The 16,458-nt window shown below is 35.6% G+C and overlaps 1 protein-coding gene across 3 annotated transcripts in view; it reads right to left on the bottom strand.

Annotated features, from left to right (window-relative positions):
* ATG4C (autophagy related 4C cysteine peptidase) overlaps positions 1-16,458 on the bottom strand; it is an 80,424-nt gene that overhangs the window by 44,677 nt on the left and 19,289 nt on the right. For all 3 annotated transcript variants that reach the window (XM_054574154.1, XM_054574149.1, XM_054574161.1), the window contains exon 3: positions 14,800-14,883. In XM_054574154.1, the coding sequence (XP_054430129.1) occupies positions 14,800-14,883 (84 nt within the window). The remainder of the gene's footprint in view (positions 1-14,799; positions 14,884-16,458) is intronic.

The following is a 16,458-nucleotide window of genomic DNA, read 5'->3' as shown; positions in this document are numbered from 1 at the left end:
AAGAAGGTTCAAGGAGCCAAAGACAGGGGGCCGCAGGAGTGTACTTCGTGCTACCTGATGAGGCAGCCAGCTCAAGGCTGTTGGCTAGGAACCTGACTGTGGTGAGAAGCAGACTCAGGGAGATAAAATCCTTCGTGTATACAGTAGTTGTTAGACTCTAAATTTTGTGTTATGGGCTATAAAACTAATACAATGCACTATAAATACAATGTACAGTATAGAAATGGTAGAGCAAGCTGTTCAGTAAATGCAGGAAGCCTTAAGTAAACAGGTGCCCAGCAGTTGGCCCCCAAACTGCTGACATTTCTATTTAATTGGAATATATTGAAAACAATGTGTTGAAATCAATGTGTTTCTGACATATGCTGCTTCAATCCATTCTATAGAAGAGTGATACAGTATTTGGCATTAGCAAAAAGTGCAAGTTAAACATAAAATTATTGTAGACTATAAAAAGAAAATATTTTATGAAAGCCTCGTGCAAGTTGAGAACATTAGGTTTCTTGTGGGTACAATACGTACAACATATACAGGTGATAGGCAACTCACCAAAGTGGAAGCAGAACTCACTGTTAACTGTGTTCAAACTCTGTAATCAAATTAAATGACAGACACAGTGAGGTTCCTGATTCACATCACTAGGAAATATTTTCTCAAGTATCCAAGGCTGGGGTAGGAGTTAAAACTGCTATGATTTATAGCATTATACACTAATATGTTCCTACCTTTTTTTAGAAAGCAACCTAATATTACATATTGAGCCATGAAAATTACCTAACCTTTTCGTTCAGTCATCTCATCTTGAAGATCTTTCCTAAGGTGATTAAAAATTTTGTTAAAAAACAGTATATACATACAGATTTTATTTACCGTATTAAAAGACTAGAACTTCGTAAGTACCTAAACCCCAACAGAGGAGTGATAAGTGAAGTATAAAAATGACACTTGACTTGCCATTATGTAGCCATTAAAGAGTAAATATGCTGCAATGGGGTAGAGTTCACTTATCAGTAACAAAATAGGACATAAACTGTACACTGACTTGAGCTTTCTTCTAAAAGGTAAAAGAAAAGCAACTAATAATAATGGTTATAAGTTTATGGGTAATTTTTAAACAAAGCACTATTTTGGCTCTTACAAATTTTTGTTCATTATATGTGTTGAAGGATGAAGTCCAAGAATTAATGCAGGATAACAAAAAGATAAAAGAAATCTCTGGAGGCAAAACAGAGAGCCCTCAAAGACCCAGAAAAGCTGGTAAGGAAAGTTCTAAAGATCATGAATGACCCTGCAAGACTGATGACTAATAAATGTCCTTGGGTCTTTCTCAAAGACCAGTTATGAGACCGAGTTGGGAGCCCCAGGACCCTAGCCTGGTGTGCCATGTTTCTGGTAAATATCCCACGTTGAATGTATAGCCATGATTGTTGTATCTGGGCTGATACTTAGGCTAGAACTTCCTTCTCACTAAGCCTTCTGGCCCCATAAACTACAAGTCATGTTAAAGCACACATGGAAAGCAGAGGCACAGAGGGTGTCCAAATGGCTTTTGGCAGATGCTTGACTGTCACTGTTGTCTCCACAGTGCTCTAAAAATACTTCCCACTTTGGGATGTCTAACTAATTTAACCTTATTTAAAGCTGCAAAGATACTTTAATGTCATTTGAAAGTCTTCGGTTAAAGCAGTACTGCAGTCACCGATGTGCGGTGGTTCTGAGTGCAGTGCCCTGGCTAACTGAGGGAGAACCTCAGCCTCGGCCGAACCCAGGCCTACACACGCCACTGTGCCCAGCTACAGGTGCACCCCTCTTGTCTGCTATGTGTAAGTACTGTTATCATCAGATGTATTCACTGCACTTGGAGAGATCATACATATTTTTAAATGTAGGCTACTTTGGTAACTTGACAAAGTGCTCTGTTTTGTCCTAACCCAAAAGAGAAAGCTTCACTACAACCTGTAAATAAAATGTATTATTTATGACATAACACTGCAGCCAGTGAAGATGAATCGAGGTGATGCTGTGAGCTGACTTGGATGGGTAGGATTTGTCAGGTCAATGTAAACCCTGAGCTCTGTTTTACCCTCAGGGTGCTGTAAGCATTACTGCAGTGCGCACTGGGAAAAAAAAGAAGAAAACAATATACATCTTAAATCCCACCTAAGTAATTAAAGTTTAAATGTGGATCCATCTCCCCGTATCCAAACTGCAGCGCAGACGCAGGAGGAAGCCGGCCCCAACCCGGGCTCCGCTGACCTCTCTGGGCTAAGGGCTTCAGAAGCCTCAGCAGCCCCTGGACAGGAAGCACAGCGTGGAGCCCAACTTGTCCTTTGGCCTTGGAGATAGGAGGACTGTATTTTCTCTTTCTCTCTCCTAAAGAGGTCAGTTTTAAAGTGAGATAACTTTTTCAAAGAACATATTACATCTTTAGAAAGCAAAATGACAGCACTGTGCATTAGAGACTTCTCAGAAATAACTATTTGCATCAGATATGACATTTGTGATTTGCCATCTATTTATTGGCTAACTGAACTTTTAATTGTATCGAAATCTTCCAATGCCTACGAATTGGGGCAACTTTGGAATTAGATGGTTTTCTGCTTGCCCACAGTTCTTGTTCCATGCTCTTGCTAATCAGTCCCTGTACCTGCCCATCTTGCACTGGAGAGCAGTCACTTGAGCTGGTGTCCTCCTGGCTGCAAGCTCAATAGGTGTGCCGGGGGCTTAGTGCTGACCTGCCCACATTTGACCTCTCACGTAGAACTGCGACTGCCTGTACTTAGCATTTGCTCATTAGTGCTAGGACTAGAAAAAGAGACTTTTTTTTTTTTGGTTTGGTGAGCCCTATTTTTACAGTAGCTTTTTTTGGTGATGTATAAGACATTGCAGTGAAAAAACAAATTTGAGTGTAAGGAAGTTTGCTCTTAGGCAAATTTTAACTCAGGAACAACATTCATCACCTGATCTCTACACCACTTTGTTATTGTCAGCATCCCAAGGTGGGTCTCTTACAGAACCTGCCCTAATTGTCGACTGAAGCATCAAGTGAGAACATGTATTATTTTTACTATCCTTTCCCCTGATCGGGTGGTGATTGAAATGCTTGTGTAATACATTATTTTTTCTTCCTGTAGATCCAATATTTTGCTAAGCTTTTTAGGGAGCAGAGAAACTGCATCTGAGAGCAATTCATTTTACAAACCAGCCCTCTTCTGTAAACACACTGCATATGTTTCTCCGTGTGACCTTCTGAGGGGCTGGGAGTTTGATGGGAATGGTAGATAGGGGAGCTGTTTATTTACCATAAGGGTCACTTCTCTGCTCTCACTTTTCAGGGATCAGAAGAGGAAGCATTCCTATCCTGAGAGGTGAAGCGCTTTCAGTTCTACTTAGCATTGAGATGTGGCATCGGAAGCTCTGTCCATTGAGCCTTGTGGTGTGCCCGTCTGCACGCAGGGGGCACCTAGGGCACTGAAAACCTCCCACTCTCTGTGGACTCCCTGATGTCCCTCACTTCATTTCCCCAGGACACAGAGTCCCATTTACAGCAGTGGGAACACTTCACGTAAGTGCCAGGCTGTCCTGGCACTAGCTACTCAGGCCACACTGTTGTAACAATTAAACTGAGAATTTTTCTTGTGTTACAAAAAAAAAAAATATAACCTTCCATTTAGGATAAAAGAATTTGAATGAATTTTCATTTTTATTCTGTATTTGTTTTTTGAGATCCCAAAATTAAATTGCAAGTTTACTATATAGCTTAAGGAACATAGCGGAGTTTTAGATATAGTTAAAACATTTCTAATGAAGGATAATTTATTCCTCCAAATAGTAACACTTTTCAAAAGTAAACCATCTGGAACTTTTGTTTAATAAAGAGTAAGTGCCTTTGCAGTAAAACATCTAAAAAATGCAAAATGGTGTTTTATACAGGGGTGGGCGAAAGTAGGTTTACAGTTGTTCGTATAGAAAAATAAGTAACACAAAAGTAAATAATAATACAAAAATAAACTGTTTCGTGTATTCACAATTATAAACCTACTTTTGTCCAGCCCTGCATAAATACATAGATATATCTGATTATTGGCTACTGGCAATATTTTAAATGTTAAGTATTTTTAAAGGCATCAAGTAGATTTTCTCCCTCTCCATCTTCTGTGTATTTGGGGGACAGGTAATGATGGGAAAGTATGACAGCATGAAGAAAACTATGTTACATTAATATGAAGAAGGAAGGCTCATCTGAATTAGTTTTAAAAACACAACAAAACCGCCCTGGGGAAGTAGCTCAGTTGGTTAGAGTATTGTCCTGATACACCAAGGTTGTGGGTTCAACCCCGAGTCAGGGCACATACAAGAAGCAAGCAATGAATACAGAAATGGGTGGAACACATGGATGTTTATTATCTCTCTCTCTTGAATCAATAAATAACAGTAAAAAAAAAATACAACAAAACCAAGCATACTAAAATTATTGGTGTTTTATGATATTCAAAAATTGCTACTACTTCTTCCAACTACTTACGGTGACTGGGATTATCGAATTATGCTGTGTCTAACGTGCACTTTTTTGCCCAAACTTTTGAGGAAAATATAAGCGTGCACATTATACATGGGGAACACCTAAAATACCTTATATCTATTCTTGTATTTTGTAATTATTTGTTACATAAAATTTCTTGTACCATAATATGTTAAAAAATAAATGCTAAAATTCTTTTAAAATACAAGAAAACATGTATCTAAATATAAATAAATAAATAATTGCATTAAAAAATTAAAACAGAAGATTTTTTTCTTGCAAGCTTGGGTCAAAAATGTAGGTGTGCATTACGCATAGGGAGCACATTATACGTAGCAAAAAATATGATGGTATTGGCCTTATTTAAGGAAGAGAATTGTCCTAACAAAGTTTAGGCTATTTCAATATTTGATTATTGCTATATTGTTAGGCTCTTTACAAATCAATGGATACTTCAAAACTAAATGGATACTTCTAAAGTAGTTAAAAATAGTTTATTCCCTAGAGCAGCAATTTTCAAACTTTTTCATCTCATGGCAAACATAAAATAATTACTCAAATTCTGTGACCTACCAAAATAAATATTTTTGCCAACCTGAAAACAATAGGTATAATTTGGATTGATTTACAAGAAATATATAATAGTCATCACATTACCTACACTTTTTGGTCCACGGTGACTTTTTTTAAAAATCAGGTGCCTATAGCTGTATATAAAGATTTCTGGTACCAAAAACTAACCAATTAGATGCAATCTTATTATGTGACGTGACCAATAAGATGCAACTTTATTATACAGCCTACATATTTATGGTTCAAGACAGGGCATTCATACCAGATGGCTATTATTGTGTTGGCTGTTGTCATTTTTTCATTTGACAACCTAAGGGAAAAGAGGTCCGTGCCCCTGATTAAATAGTCAGGTACTGCATGTTTTAAAAATTCGTGCAGCACAACAGTTGAAAAGCACTGCTCTAGAGGATCTCAAAAAGCTGTCATCACTCCAATACCACTGCAGATAAATCTGAATTTGTTAAACACTCATTGAACTCCTCCTTTGTCCCAGATTCTGTGCTGAGCAGTTGGAGGTAGGAGAGAAGTGGGAGTCCTCCCTTCCCTGGAGAATCTTACTTTTTCTGAGGGGGATACCCTGTAAGCAATTGGCAGCTTGAAACAAGCGGTAACTCAGCTATGTGACTGTACAAAAAAGGGAGAAGTTTTATAGTGTGGCTGCTGGCAAAGTAACCCTGGAGGTAAGCTGCGGGCCGGGGGTCAGAGTTAAGCTCGCTGGGACAAAGAGAAACAAAAGGTACTGTAGGCAGGGAGAGTGGCGTGAATGAGACGGGGTGGCGAAGAGTGTCAAGTAACTTAGAGAGTCAAATTAATAATATTTCGAAATAAAAAGCATTCTCTGAGGTTCTCCCTTGAATAATGAAATGATAATCTTATTTAAACATGAAATGAGCGTTCAAGTGTTAAAGATATGTTATCTGTTTTTTGGATATGAGAGAATCTTATAACAAAACTCTTTTATTCTCCAGATGAGGACACTGAGGCCAGGAGAGATCTTTCACTCCCTCCCCCTCCCCGCAGCTTGTCAGTGAATGGGCAGCCCTGGCACACTCAAAGCTCTGACTCGAATCCATTTGTTTTGTCACACTGTCTCCTGAACAAGTATTTATTGCTGGTTTTCATTTATCGCAATAAAATGCTCTTCCTTCAACATTATATAAGGCATTACATTTTATTGTAGTAAATGAATAGTAGAAATAGAAAATCTCAGCTGCTTTTTATTGCTTAAGAAAATAAAACACTGAAATCTTATTCTTAACTTTTTACATTATGATAAAGGGGATTTATAATAGGTGTCTGCCAGGTTTGATTACAGGTACTATATCAAGGGCAGGATTCTACAACCCTTTGCCTCAGATCTCACCTGTGGATGTTGGAGTATCTAACCTGATATCACACTTAAGCAGTTCATGGAACATAAGAAAAATTATAATGCTTAATCAATTGACATTTTAACTAAGGAAAAACCATACTTTTATAGGTTTAACTTACTGTGACATTTTCTTCTATTTCCCTTCCCCTTCATGTATCTCCTGGGAGCCTTACTAAAAAGTATAGCTCATGCTCAACAATATTTCTAGATGATGGCAACAGTCAGCCAGCCTAATCTCAGAGCCACCGTCCAATGGTGAGTACAACTAGGTTGCCAAGGGATGAGTAACAGACCCCTTATGCTAAAAGCTTTCTATCCGTACGTAATTTCAGTCATTTGATTGTTCTTTTCAGTGATCAGGTTAATAAACTGGTATCAATTATATATTAATTTCAAGGACCTACGTGTGAATTTTAATTCCATTTTAATCTTAGAGTAGATGGATGAACAGAAAGTCAGTTAGCAAATAAGAAATCCCAGAAAAAAAGTGTTTATCTTTATTTGCTGAATTTCTGTTGATAAGACATAGTTGAATATAATGGAAAGTAGAGGCAGTTTTTACTGGATGTTTCTAGGGAAAAAAGTATATTTTTATGAGATATAGGCCTGCTCTTGCTGGTATAGCGCAGTTGGTTGGAGCGCCATTCTGTGGACCAAAAGGTCACAGGTTCGATTCCTAGTCAGAACACATGCCTGGGTTGAAGGTTCGGTCCCTGTCAGGGCGTGTATGAGAGGCGTCTGAATGATGATTCTTTCCCTCTCTCTCCTTTTCTTCCCCTCTCTCTAAAAATCAATAAGCATTTCCTCAGATGAGGTTAAAAAAAAAAAGAGAGAGAGAGACAGGCCTGAAACAATGCACACTCCTTTGGAAATTACTCCTGGAAGAAGTAAAAGCTTATCCCCTACTGGCATTAGAGTGTATCTGCATTTAAATTTAATAGTATCTTGTCAATTTACCCCATCATATATGTTTGTCCTGCATTATTTTTGTATAAAAATTCATTTCTCCTTCCTATCCCCAAAGAGGGGGAAAATGTATCACACCAGTCTTAAAGAACAAGTTTTCAAGCTAGTTTCCTTGTGGATATAATTTTTTCAACTCAGGTTCTCGTTTCATAGATATATTAAACTTAATTTTGTGTGTGTGTGTGTGTGTGTGTGTGTATGTGCAAATGTAGGTTTACAGCTGTATGTGAAGTTTATTTTTGTAATACTTTATTATCATATTATTTTTCATAGGAACAACTGTAAACCTACTTTTGCCCCACCCAGTAGGTGTAATTGGAGACCCAGAAGGAGAAAGAACAGAGGGAAAAACAAAAAATTATTTTTAGACAACATGGCTAAAAAAATTTTCAAATTTGATGAAAACTATAAACCAACAGGTCCAAGAAGTTGAATAAAACTCAAGCACAAGAAAAATGAATAAAACCAGACTAATGCACCTCATAATCAAACTGTTCCAAACTAGTGATTAAAAGATTTTTAAAGCAGTCAAGAAAAAAAAAGGACATTATATACACAGAAAGATAAAGATGACATCAGATTTCTCACTGGAAATAAAACAGGCAAGAAGATAGTTAGGCAACATTCTCAAAGCTACTAAAAGAAAGACAAAAAACAAAACACTGACCCAGAATTCTATACCTAGCAAAAATATCTTTCAAAAATAAAAGTAAAATGCTGACTTTTTCAGAGACAAAAAAAAACTAGTAAAATATATCACCAGCACACCTGCACTATAAGAAATGTAAAAGAAAAGTCCTTCCAGCAGAAGGAAAGTAATAACACATGGAAATGTGGATTCACACAATGGGATGAAGAACACCAGAAGTGATAACTACTAAAGCAAATATATAATTTTTTTCTTTTTACTTACTCTCTTTTAAGGACAGTTGACTATTTAAACAAAAATGATAGCAATGGGTGTACAACATACAAATAACTAAAATGTATGACACTAACAGTATAAAGATTAGGGCAGGGGAAGTAAAGTACACTATTAATACTATACAAGGTTCTTACACTATATGTGAACTGGTATAATGTCACTTAAAGGTAAACTGTGATAAGTCAAAAATGCATACTAAATCCTTAAAGTAACCACTAAAATAACACAATAAAAAGCTGTATACAGATGATGTATTGTAGAATTATATACAGAAAACTATATATAAAAGTTGTAGCTAATAAGCCAACAAAAAGATAAAATGGAATCAAAAAATTCTCAATCTGAAGGAAGAGGAAAAGAAAACAAAGAGCAGGTTTAACAAATAGAAAGCAAATTGTTAGATGATAGATTTAAACCCAACCACATTAATAATCACAGTAAATGTGAATAGTCTAAACAATAGTTTAAAAGGAATAGATTATCAGACTGGATAAAAATGCAAAACCCAACTATCTACTTTCTGAAAAAACCCACAATTTAAGTATAAAGATACAAATAAAGTATAAAAAATGAAAAAACATACACCATGTAATCCTAAGCAAAAGAAAGCTGAATACCATTAATATCAAACACAGTAGATTTCAGACCAAATAATATCACCACAATTTTTTAATAATTACAAAGGGATATACTCATTAACAGACAATAAAATTTCTAATTGTTTATGTACCCAAAAACAGAGCTTCAAAATCAATAAAGCAAAAACTGATAGAACTGCAAGGAGAAATAGACAAATCCACAATTATAGTCAGAGATCTCATTCTCTCTCTCACAATAATCAGTAGAACAAGTAGGATAAGAACAAGGATAGAGAAGACTTGAACAGAACATCAATTAACTTGACCTAATAATCCTTATACAACACTCAACAATAGAAGACATATTCTTTTCAAGCATGCAAATAACACTTACCAAGTTATACCATATTTAGACCATAAAGCAGGTCTCAATAACTTCAAAGATATTAAAGTCATAAAAGTATTTTCTCTGACTACAATGGAATTAAACTAAAAATCAATAATAGAACAAAGCCTGGAAGTGTCCAAATTTTTGAAAATTAAGTCATACTTTCCTAAATACCTCATTGTTTACTACATGTCATTTTTTAGTAAACGTCAAAAGCATTAAGATTTCAAATTCTGGGATCTTAGTTCCACAACATCTGGGCATGATCTTGGCAAGTTTCAGAGCAACACGGATCCTGAAAACAGCAGTGATGGTGGACAGTACAGGAACCAAGAGCACACAGAGTCGGACCCCTTAATATATTACTTTCATGCTCCTCCTTATGTCCTACAGAGAAAGCCCTAGACAAAGCTCCGTCCCTGGGTGGTTTCAGGTCAGAAACAAAGCTTTTATTTCCAGCCTCTGTGCTACACTCTCTACTTCTTGAAAAGTTTTTCTTTCCCTTTTTTTTCCTATGTACTATTTTTGCTCCTAGGCTAGACTGACTATCTATGGATGTTCTCCAGCCCCAAACTCAGGAACGAGAAAGCCTTATCTCTGTTCATGTTAAATCACTCTGGCTCCTAAATAGAACTGATATACTAGACATAACCCCAAATTACAGTTTTTCATCAATGACCTCTGGGCCCATCACGTCCTGAGCCATTTAAAAGAAAATCTAGAAAATCCTAGCTAGATGGGGGGATGGTATCTGTGGGAAAATGAGGCTTACTTAAAATATGGTAAAATTCTCAATTGTTTCTCTCACAGGTACCCTGAAAAAAAAAGTTTTTAAATTTGGTATGTAGTCAAGATAATACTAACTGGGAGGACTATTTGGATTTATACACTACAAACCTTGATATAATGTACAGCATGATATCGTACATTGGGAAAGAAAATGCATAATATAAGGAGAACAGTTTGTAGCTCAGGAAAGGTAGCAGATAAATTTAAAAGTTTGCAAATTGGATGACTAAGAAATAGTATCTTTATTTCATTTTAATTTCCACTTCCTTTATTACTAGGGTTAGCATTTTCTTATGTTTGATTTGCCATTCAAGTTTCTACTTAAAAAGTATCTGTTCATTTTTTTGGCTTATTTTTTTCTTGGGTTGTTTGTATTTTACATAATAATCTGTAGTTCTTTATTACTTTGGAGACTAATCTTTTGTCTAAGATATAGCTAGAGAGGTGATAAGGATAGGTCGACTCTCCTGTACACACACACACAGACCAATCATGGGGGGAGAATGAGAGAGCAAGTGCAAATATCTTCTCTCTCTGGTTTGCTTCTAAACTTTGTTCATGGTGTCTTTTGTCATGTAGATATTTTACATTTTTATTTGGTCAAATTGATCAATATTTCCCTGGATAGGCTGTGTTTTTATGTTTTATATAAAAAAATCCTCTCTACCTCAATATCATAACCACTAACTCTTTGAAAAAATACAATTTGGCTTTGGTGCATAACACAGAACCATAGTCAGTAAATGTAGGCTAGCTGCTGTTAACTTTACTTTTCCATCCTTACCACTATGGGGAAACTGTTCTCTGAAAAGTCATCGGCATTTTACACTCACCAATCCTAGCCTCTTCTCAGTCTATTTCCTACTTAGCCTTTGTTAAGGATTAGGCACTCTGTCCAACCCTTTCTTCCTAAAAATCTCTTTCCTTTGGTCTTTACGATAATATACTGTTGTGGGTTTTGTCTTTTAGGTTGCCTAATCCTTCTCAGTTTCATTTACAGATTCACCAGTATATCCTTAAAGATGAACATTCTCCACCTATACTTTCCATCAGTGTGACCCTATCCATTGGCCTCAAATGTCACTTCTTTGAAAATAACTAACAAACTATTTCTGAACAGCCTACTTCATTTCTAAACAGTCTTCTTCAAACACTACACGTGCTCCAAAAACCCATGCTTCCTCTAGGATACCACATTTGGTTACTAACATTACCTATCATCCAAGACAGTAGTCTCTCAATTTATCTCCTTTCTGCCTCTCCTGACCTAAAAGCCAATCAATTCTCAGATGTTGTTGATTCTACTTTAAAATATCTTAAATCCATTCTTTCCTTTCCATTTCCACTGCCCTATATCAGAGGCATCAGAGCTCACTTGTTAACTGACTTCCAATCGTTTTTCTACATTGCCATCAGTTATTTCTCTAAAGAATATATTTAGTTATGATTATCATGTGCTCCTTTTGGGCAACAAAATGTCCCAGCCAGCATGTACTTGATACATGATCACTGAAAATAATTAAATGAAACTTAGAATTTTGTTGTTCAGTAAGAGTAAACATGGTAGTTAAGAGCCAGCTGGGCAATCCACCCCCATCTCTCTGAAAACTTAGAAAATTTGCTTGAATCAAAAATTCTGTGACTTTTAGAAATCCAAAACTAGCCCCAACATTTCTGCTAATTCTCCACAGCTTAAGCTTTCATAGTTCCCCCTGCTTCTAGCTCCTGAGATGACATGAGTTGTTTTTCATTCTAGATAACAAATTTATTCTCTTTCCAAAAGAACTCTTCTTACCTCAAGCATTTCATGAGCTTAACTGACTTTACTGAAGATCAAGGTATGTCAACAAGGAAACTTAACCATGGACATGTGGCCTTCCACCATCTATCTGCCTCTCTCTCCTTTCTCCCTTCTTACCACACCCTTCTCCTTCCCTATGTCCCCACTTCTAGTCCAAAACAAGTCTTCTATTTGTCTCATTCATATCTCCTGTATCATTTACTTTTTGTCTCTTGAGTTGAGGACCCCACCACCCAGTGCTCTCTACAAAGATTTGTTCAAAGAATTTCTTTCAAAAAATACATAATGTTATCCTTTAAAATAATTCTAATAATTTTTTCTCAAATTCCTTATATCATAAATAATATCATTTAGAATGCTTACATATACCAGGCACATCACTAAACACATATGAAATAGGTATCATTAACACTTACAGAGATAAAATAATTTGCCCAAAAGTAACAACTAACAAGCAAAAAGAACAAAAATTCAAATCCATGTACTCTCGTCTGCTGGTAAATAAATTACCTAACCCTTTTACACAGCATTCAAGATGCTCCTTTGAGCCTTCCCAGAATTCTCTCCCACCAAAACTATACAGGACATGTTTCCTAAATATATTAGTATTTCATTGCTATTGCTTTCATCATTCCATTCTATTTACCAAAAAGCATCCCTTCTTTATCCATTAACTTCCTACTCATCCTTCAAGAATGTTGTGAGGACTCAATGAGTTAATACATTTAAATTACTTAAAATACCACCTGACACATTGTACATACTCAGTAAATGTTAGCTGTATTATCACAAGCCATTTACAAGATTTTAGAAAATTGCCGGTAAATAATATACCAAAATAGGTCAATCAAAAATGAATAAAGCCTTGATAGTCACATATTCTCACACATTCTCTTCCTCTCTTACACATACAAGCAAAGCACACACTCATATACAACATCAAGCAAAGATGTATAGTAGAAAGAATGCCTGTATTAAAATGAGACAGAGATGAATATATAAAGATGTGGAAAAGATATTACATATATATACATATATATGAGGGGAAGACCAAGAAATAGGATTTACTTATTAAAAATTGTTTTATTTCTTACATGTTTAAACTTCATCTGATGCAATACACCTATTGAGGTGTTTTTTCCACTGCTCAAAACAGTTTTTGAACTTGTCAATTTTGATGCCTTTAATGCTTCTGCCATTTTTTCATCTGGGGAAACCAAAATAGTCGCTCAGGGCGAGACTGGGTGAACAGGGGGGTGCGGAGGAGGCACAGAGGTCATGCCATTTTTTGGTCAAAAACTGCTGAACACTCAATGCGGTGTGGACAGATGCACTCGTAAATCACCCAGCATGAAACGGGCAAACACACTGAAAGAGTCTTCAAAAAAATTCACTGAAGCTGAACACAGCCTCTCACAACAATGCCAGATGGTACAGTGATACAGGTATCATATATATATATATACACACACACACACACACACACACATACATATATATGTATAGATATATGATGTCTGTGTGTGTGTGTGTGTGTGTGTGTGTATAATGGACTATTATTCAGCCATAAGAAAAGAGATCTTGCCATTTGCAACAACTTGGATGAACATAGGAGGAATTGTGCTAACTGAACTAAGTCTGACAGAGATAGACAAACATCATGTGATTTCACTTGTATGTGGAATCTTTTTTAAAAAACGAACAGATAAAACAAAATAGAAACAGACTCTCATATACAGAGAACAAACTGATGGTTGCCAGGAAGGTGGAGAGTAGAGGGATGGGTGAAAAGGGTGAATGGGAATAAGGGGTACAAACCTCCAGTTAGAAAAACAGTCATTATCGTAATAACTTGGTATGGTAATAGATGGTGATCATATCATAAGGAATGTCAAATCACTCTATTTTACACCTTAAACTAATACAATATTGTATGTCAACTTATTTTAATTAAAAATTTAAAAATAAGTAAAGTGAGACATAGTCTTGGTTTAAATTTCAGCTCTGCCATTTAACACCTGTGACTCCTGACAAATTATTTCGCTTCTCTAAATTCCTACGTCCACACTCATAAAACAAGGATACTTGAATCTACCTTGTAGGCTTGCTGTGAGAATTAAAGACATTTCCCTAACAGCTTCACATGATACCTGACATATAGTAAGCTATCAGTAAGTGGCATAAATTATTAAAATAAAATATATGATAATTATTAAAAGGATGAGTATATATGGACCTTCAGAAACAATTAAAGTCAGTAATTTCAGAAACTGGAGCATCCTTAACAAGTAGGAAATTTATCATTTTTAGGTAAACTCAGGTACTGCTTTAAAGTTATCATCAGAGAATTTGATAAAGAATATGATGCCATCAATTCAAATATTTATTTAGCACTCATACAGTAAATCCAAAACTATGAGGAATATAACAAAAGATGGCATGATCCTTATCCTTAAGGAGTTCACAAGAAACCCAAACCATATGACAATATATTATGTCTAATATAAAATAAAGATTCTTAAAAGAAATATGCCAAAACATAGTCCTACAAAGTAGAATGGTGGTTGTTAGGGGCTGACAGTAAGGAAGGAATGAGAATTCTCTAATGGATACAGGGTTTCAGTTTTACAAGACTAAAAGCACAAAGATGAATGGTGGTAATGGTATCACCACTTACAACTTTCAGAATGTATCAATACCGCCGAACTTAAACTTAAAAATGATTAAGATGGTAAATTTATATTATGTGTGCTCTGCCACAATGTTTAAAAATTAAAGTAAAAAACAAATGTGCCAAAAATAGATTAACCTAGAAAAAAATTGTGAAAAGTTACACAATGAACTTCTACAAAGATTTTTAAGTGGGTTACAAATCTAGCACTTACCTTCACATTTAAAATGGTAACATTTTCCAAGCAATAATACAGGGGAATTTCTACTAAAATATGTCTTTGTTTTCAACACCCAACCTAAACAAGAAAAGAGAAAAACTGTTTTGCAATTAAAGAATTAAACACTAAAAGGCTAGCAACATTTTCTTGTATTTAATTTCAAATAAGCAATTCTCAATTACAGATGTGCAATTTTTTGCAAGAGTAGCAAAATATTTGGGCAATAAACTGAAAATAGAGGCAATTTATGCTACTTTAAAATATAGTTGAGTATTTTAACCACATCCTATCCACTTCAAAAATATGAGAGAAAAAAACCTTGAACTTTAATTTACTTTCAAATAGGTAAAAATATTCTTACGGTATAAAATTTAAAGGTACAAATTCTACTTCAGTTTCCCTGATACCAACCTCTTTTCCCAAAGGCAACAAACGTTATCCATGTCTTATATTTCCTTCCATCTTACTTAATGAAAAGATTTAAAGTATTTGAATAATCCAAGGAAGTAATTTAGAAAAAAGATCAGACAGTACAATAGTGTTTATGATGAAATTGGCTCTCTAAAGTGTCCTAGGGAAATCTATTATAACCCCATCATGGTGGCCAAATGAGATCTCGGAAAGTGGTATATAAAGCTTTCAGACATCCTTATCTCAATTTATAAGAATGTTCTTCTTTCTTTTAATTATTTAGTTTTAGTTGGCCAGTTTTCATTTTATCTTTATAAAAGCTTTTAAGAAATGTACGACTATCTCTGCCCCAGCTTCCTCATGTTGAACCAGGAAACTATGGTGCATTGAGAGTGAAAAATAAAAGATATAAAATCCACAGAGGCATGAGATAACAAAGTCTGGGTGTAAATAGGAAAGAGCCATGAGTAAGTTCTTATATATATTGAAAAGAACATATTCAATGGAATTCTTCTGTTCTCCAATCTCTTCTGCTTTTTAACTCTAAATCTCGGTCTACAGCAGCAGGAAGGTGGGACAGAGACAATCAAGTGTCGTTATGATTTCTAAATGAAACTAATTAAATAACACTAAGTAAGTTAAGAAAAGCAAGTAAATTTGGAAAACAAGCCATTCAATAAACTGACACAGAGCAATGATTGTCTGTGAGGGGTGAGTACTGACCAGAAGGAAGATGAGGAAAACCTCCTGGGGTGAAAAAAATTTTAAATATATTGATTAGATTGTTAGTTTCATAGGAGTAAATGTGTGCCATACTCTCCAAATTGTATATTTAAGATTTGTTCATTTTGTTAATTTTCCCTCAATTATAAAAAACACTCAGGAGATGAACTAAGACAGTGTTTCAGTTATCTATTCCTATTTACAAATGCCTCAAAAACTTAATAACTTGTCTTATATTGGAGTTTTGTGCGTTGACCGGGCCCATCTAAGCAGCTCTCCTGCTGGTCTTGCTCAGTTTTTAATTAGTGAAAATCAGATGGAGAAGCTCAGCTGAGACACAGTTGTCTCTCTTACATAGTCCCAGTGCCTTTCTGCTTCATGTGGCCTTTCTACGTCATTTCTCCTGCAGGGTGCCTAAACCGATTACGTGACAATTCAGAGCTCCAAAACAGAGCAAGTAGAATTTGCCCTTCAATGGCCAGGCCTAGAATGAATACAACCTCTATCTCATTCTATCAG

The sequence above is a fragment of the Pteronotus mesoamericanus genome, unplaced genomic scaffold, assembly GCF_021234165.1.
Source record: "Pteronotus mesoamericanus isolate MK-2021 breed Mesoamerican mustached bat unplaced genomic scaffold, CSHL_Meso_final contig_105, whole genome shotgun sequence".
NCBI classification, from domain to species: domain Eukaryota; kingdom Metazoa; phylum Chordata; class Mammalia; order Chiroptera; family Mormoopidae; genus Pteronotus; species Pteronotus mesoamericanus.
The sequence above is the reverse complement of the archived record's forward strand: the minus strand, read 5'-3'. Positions and strand labels throughout refer to the sequence as shown.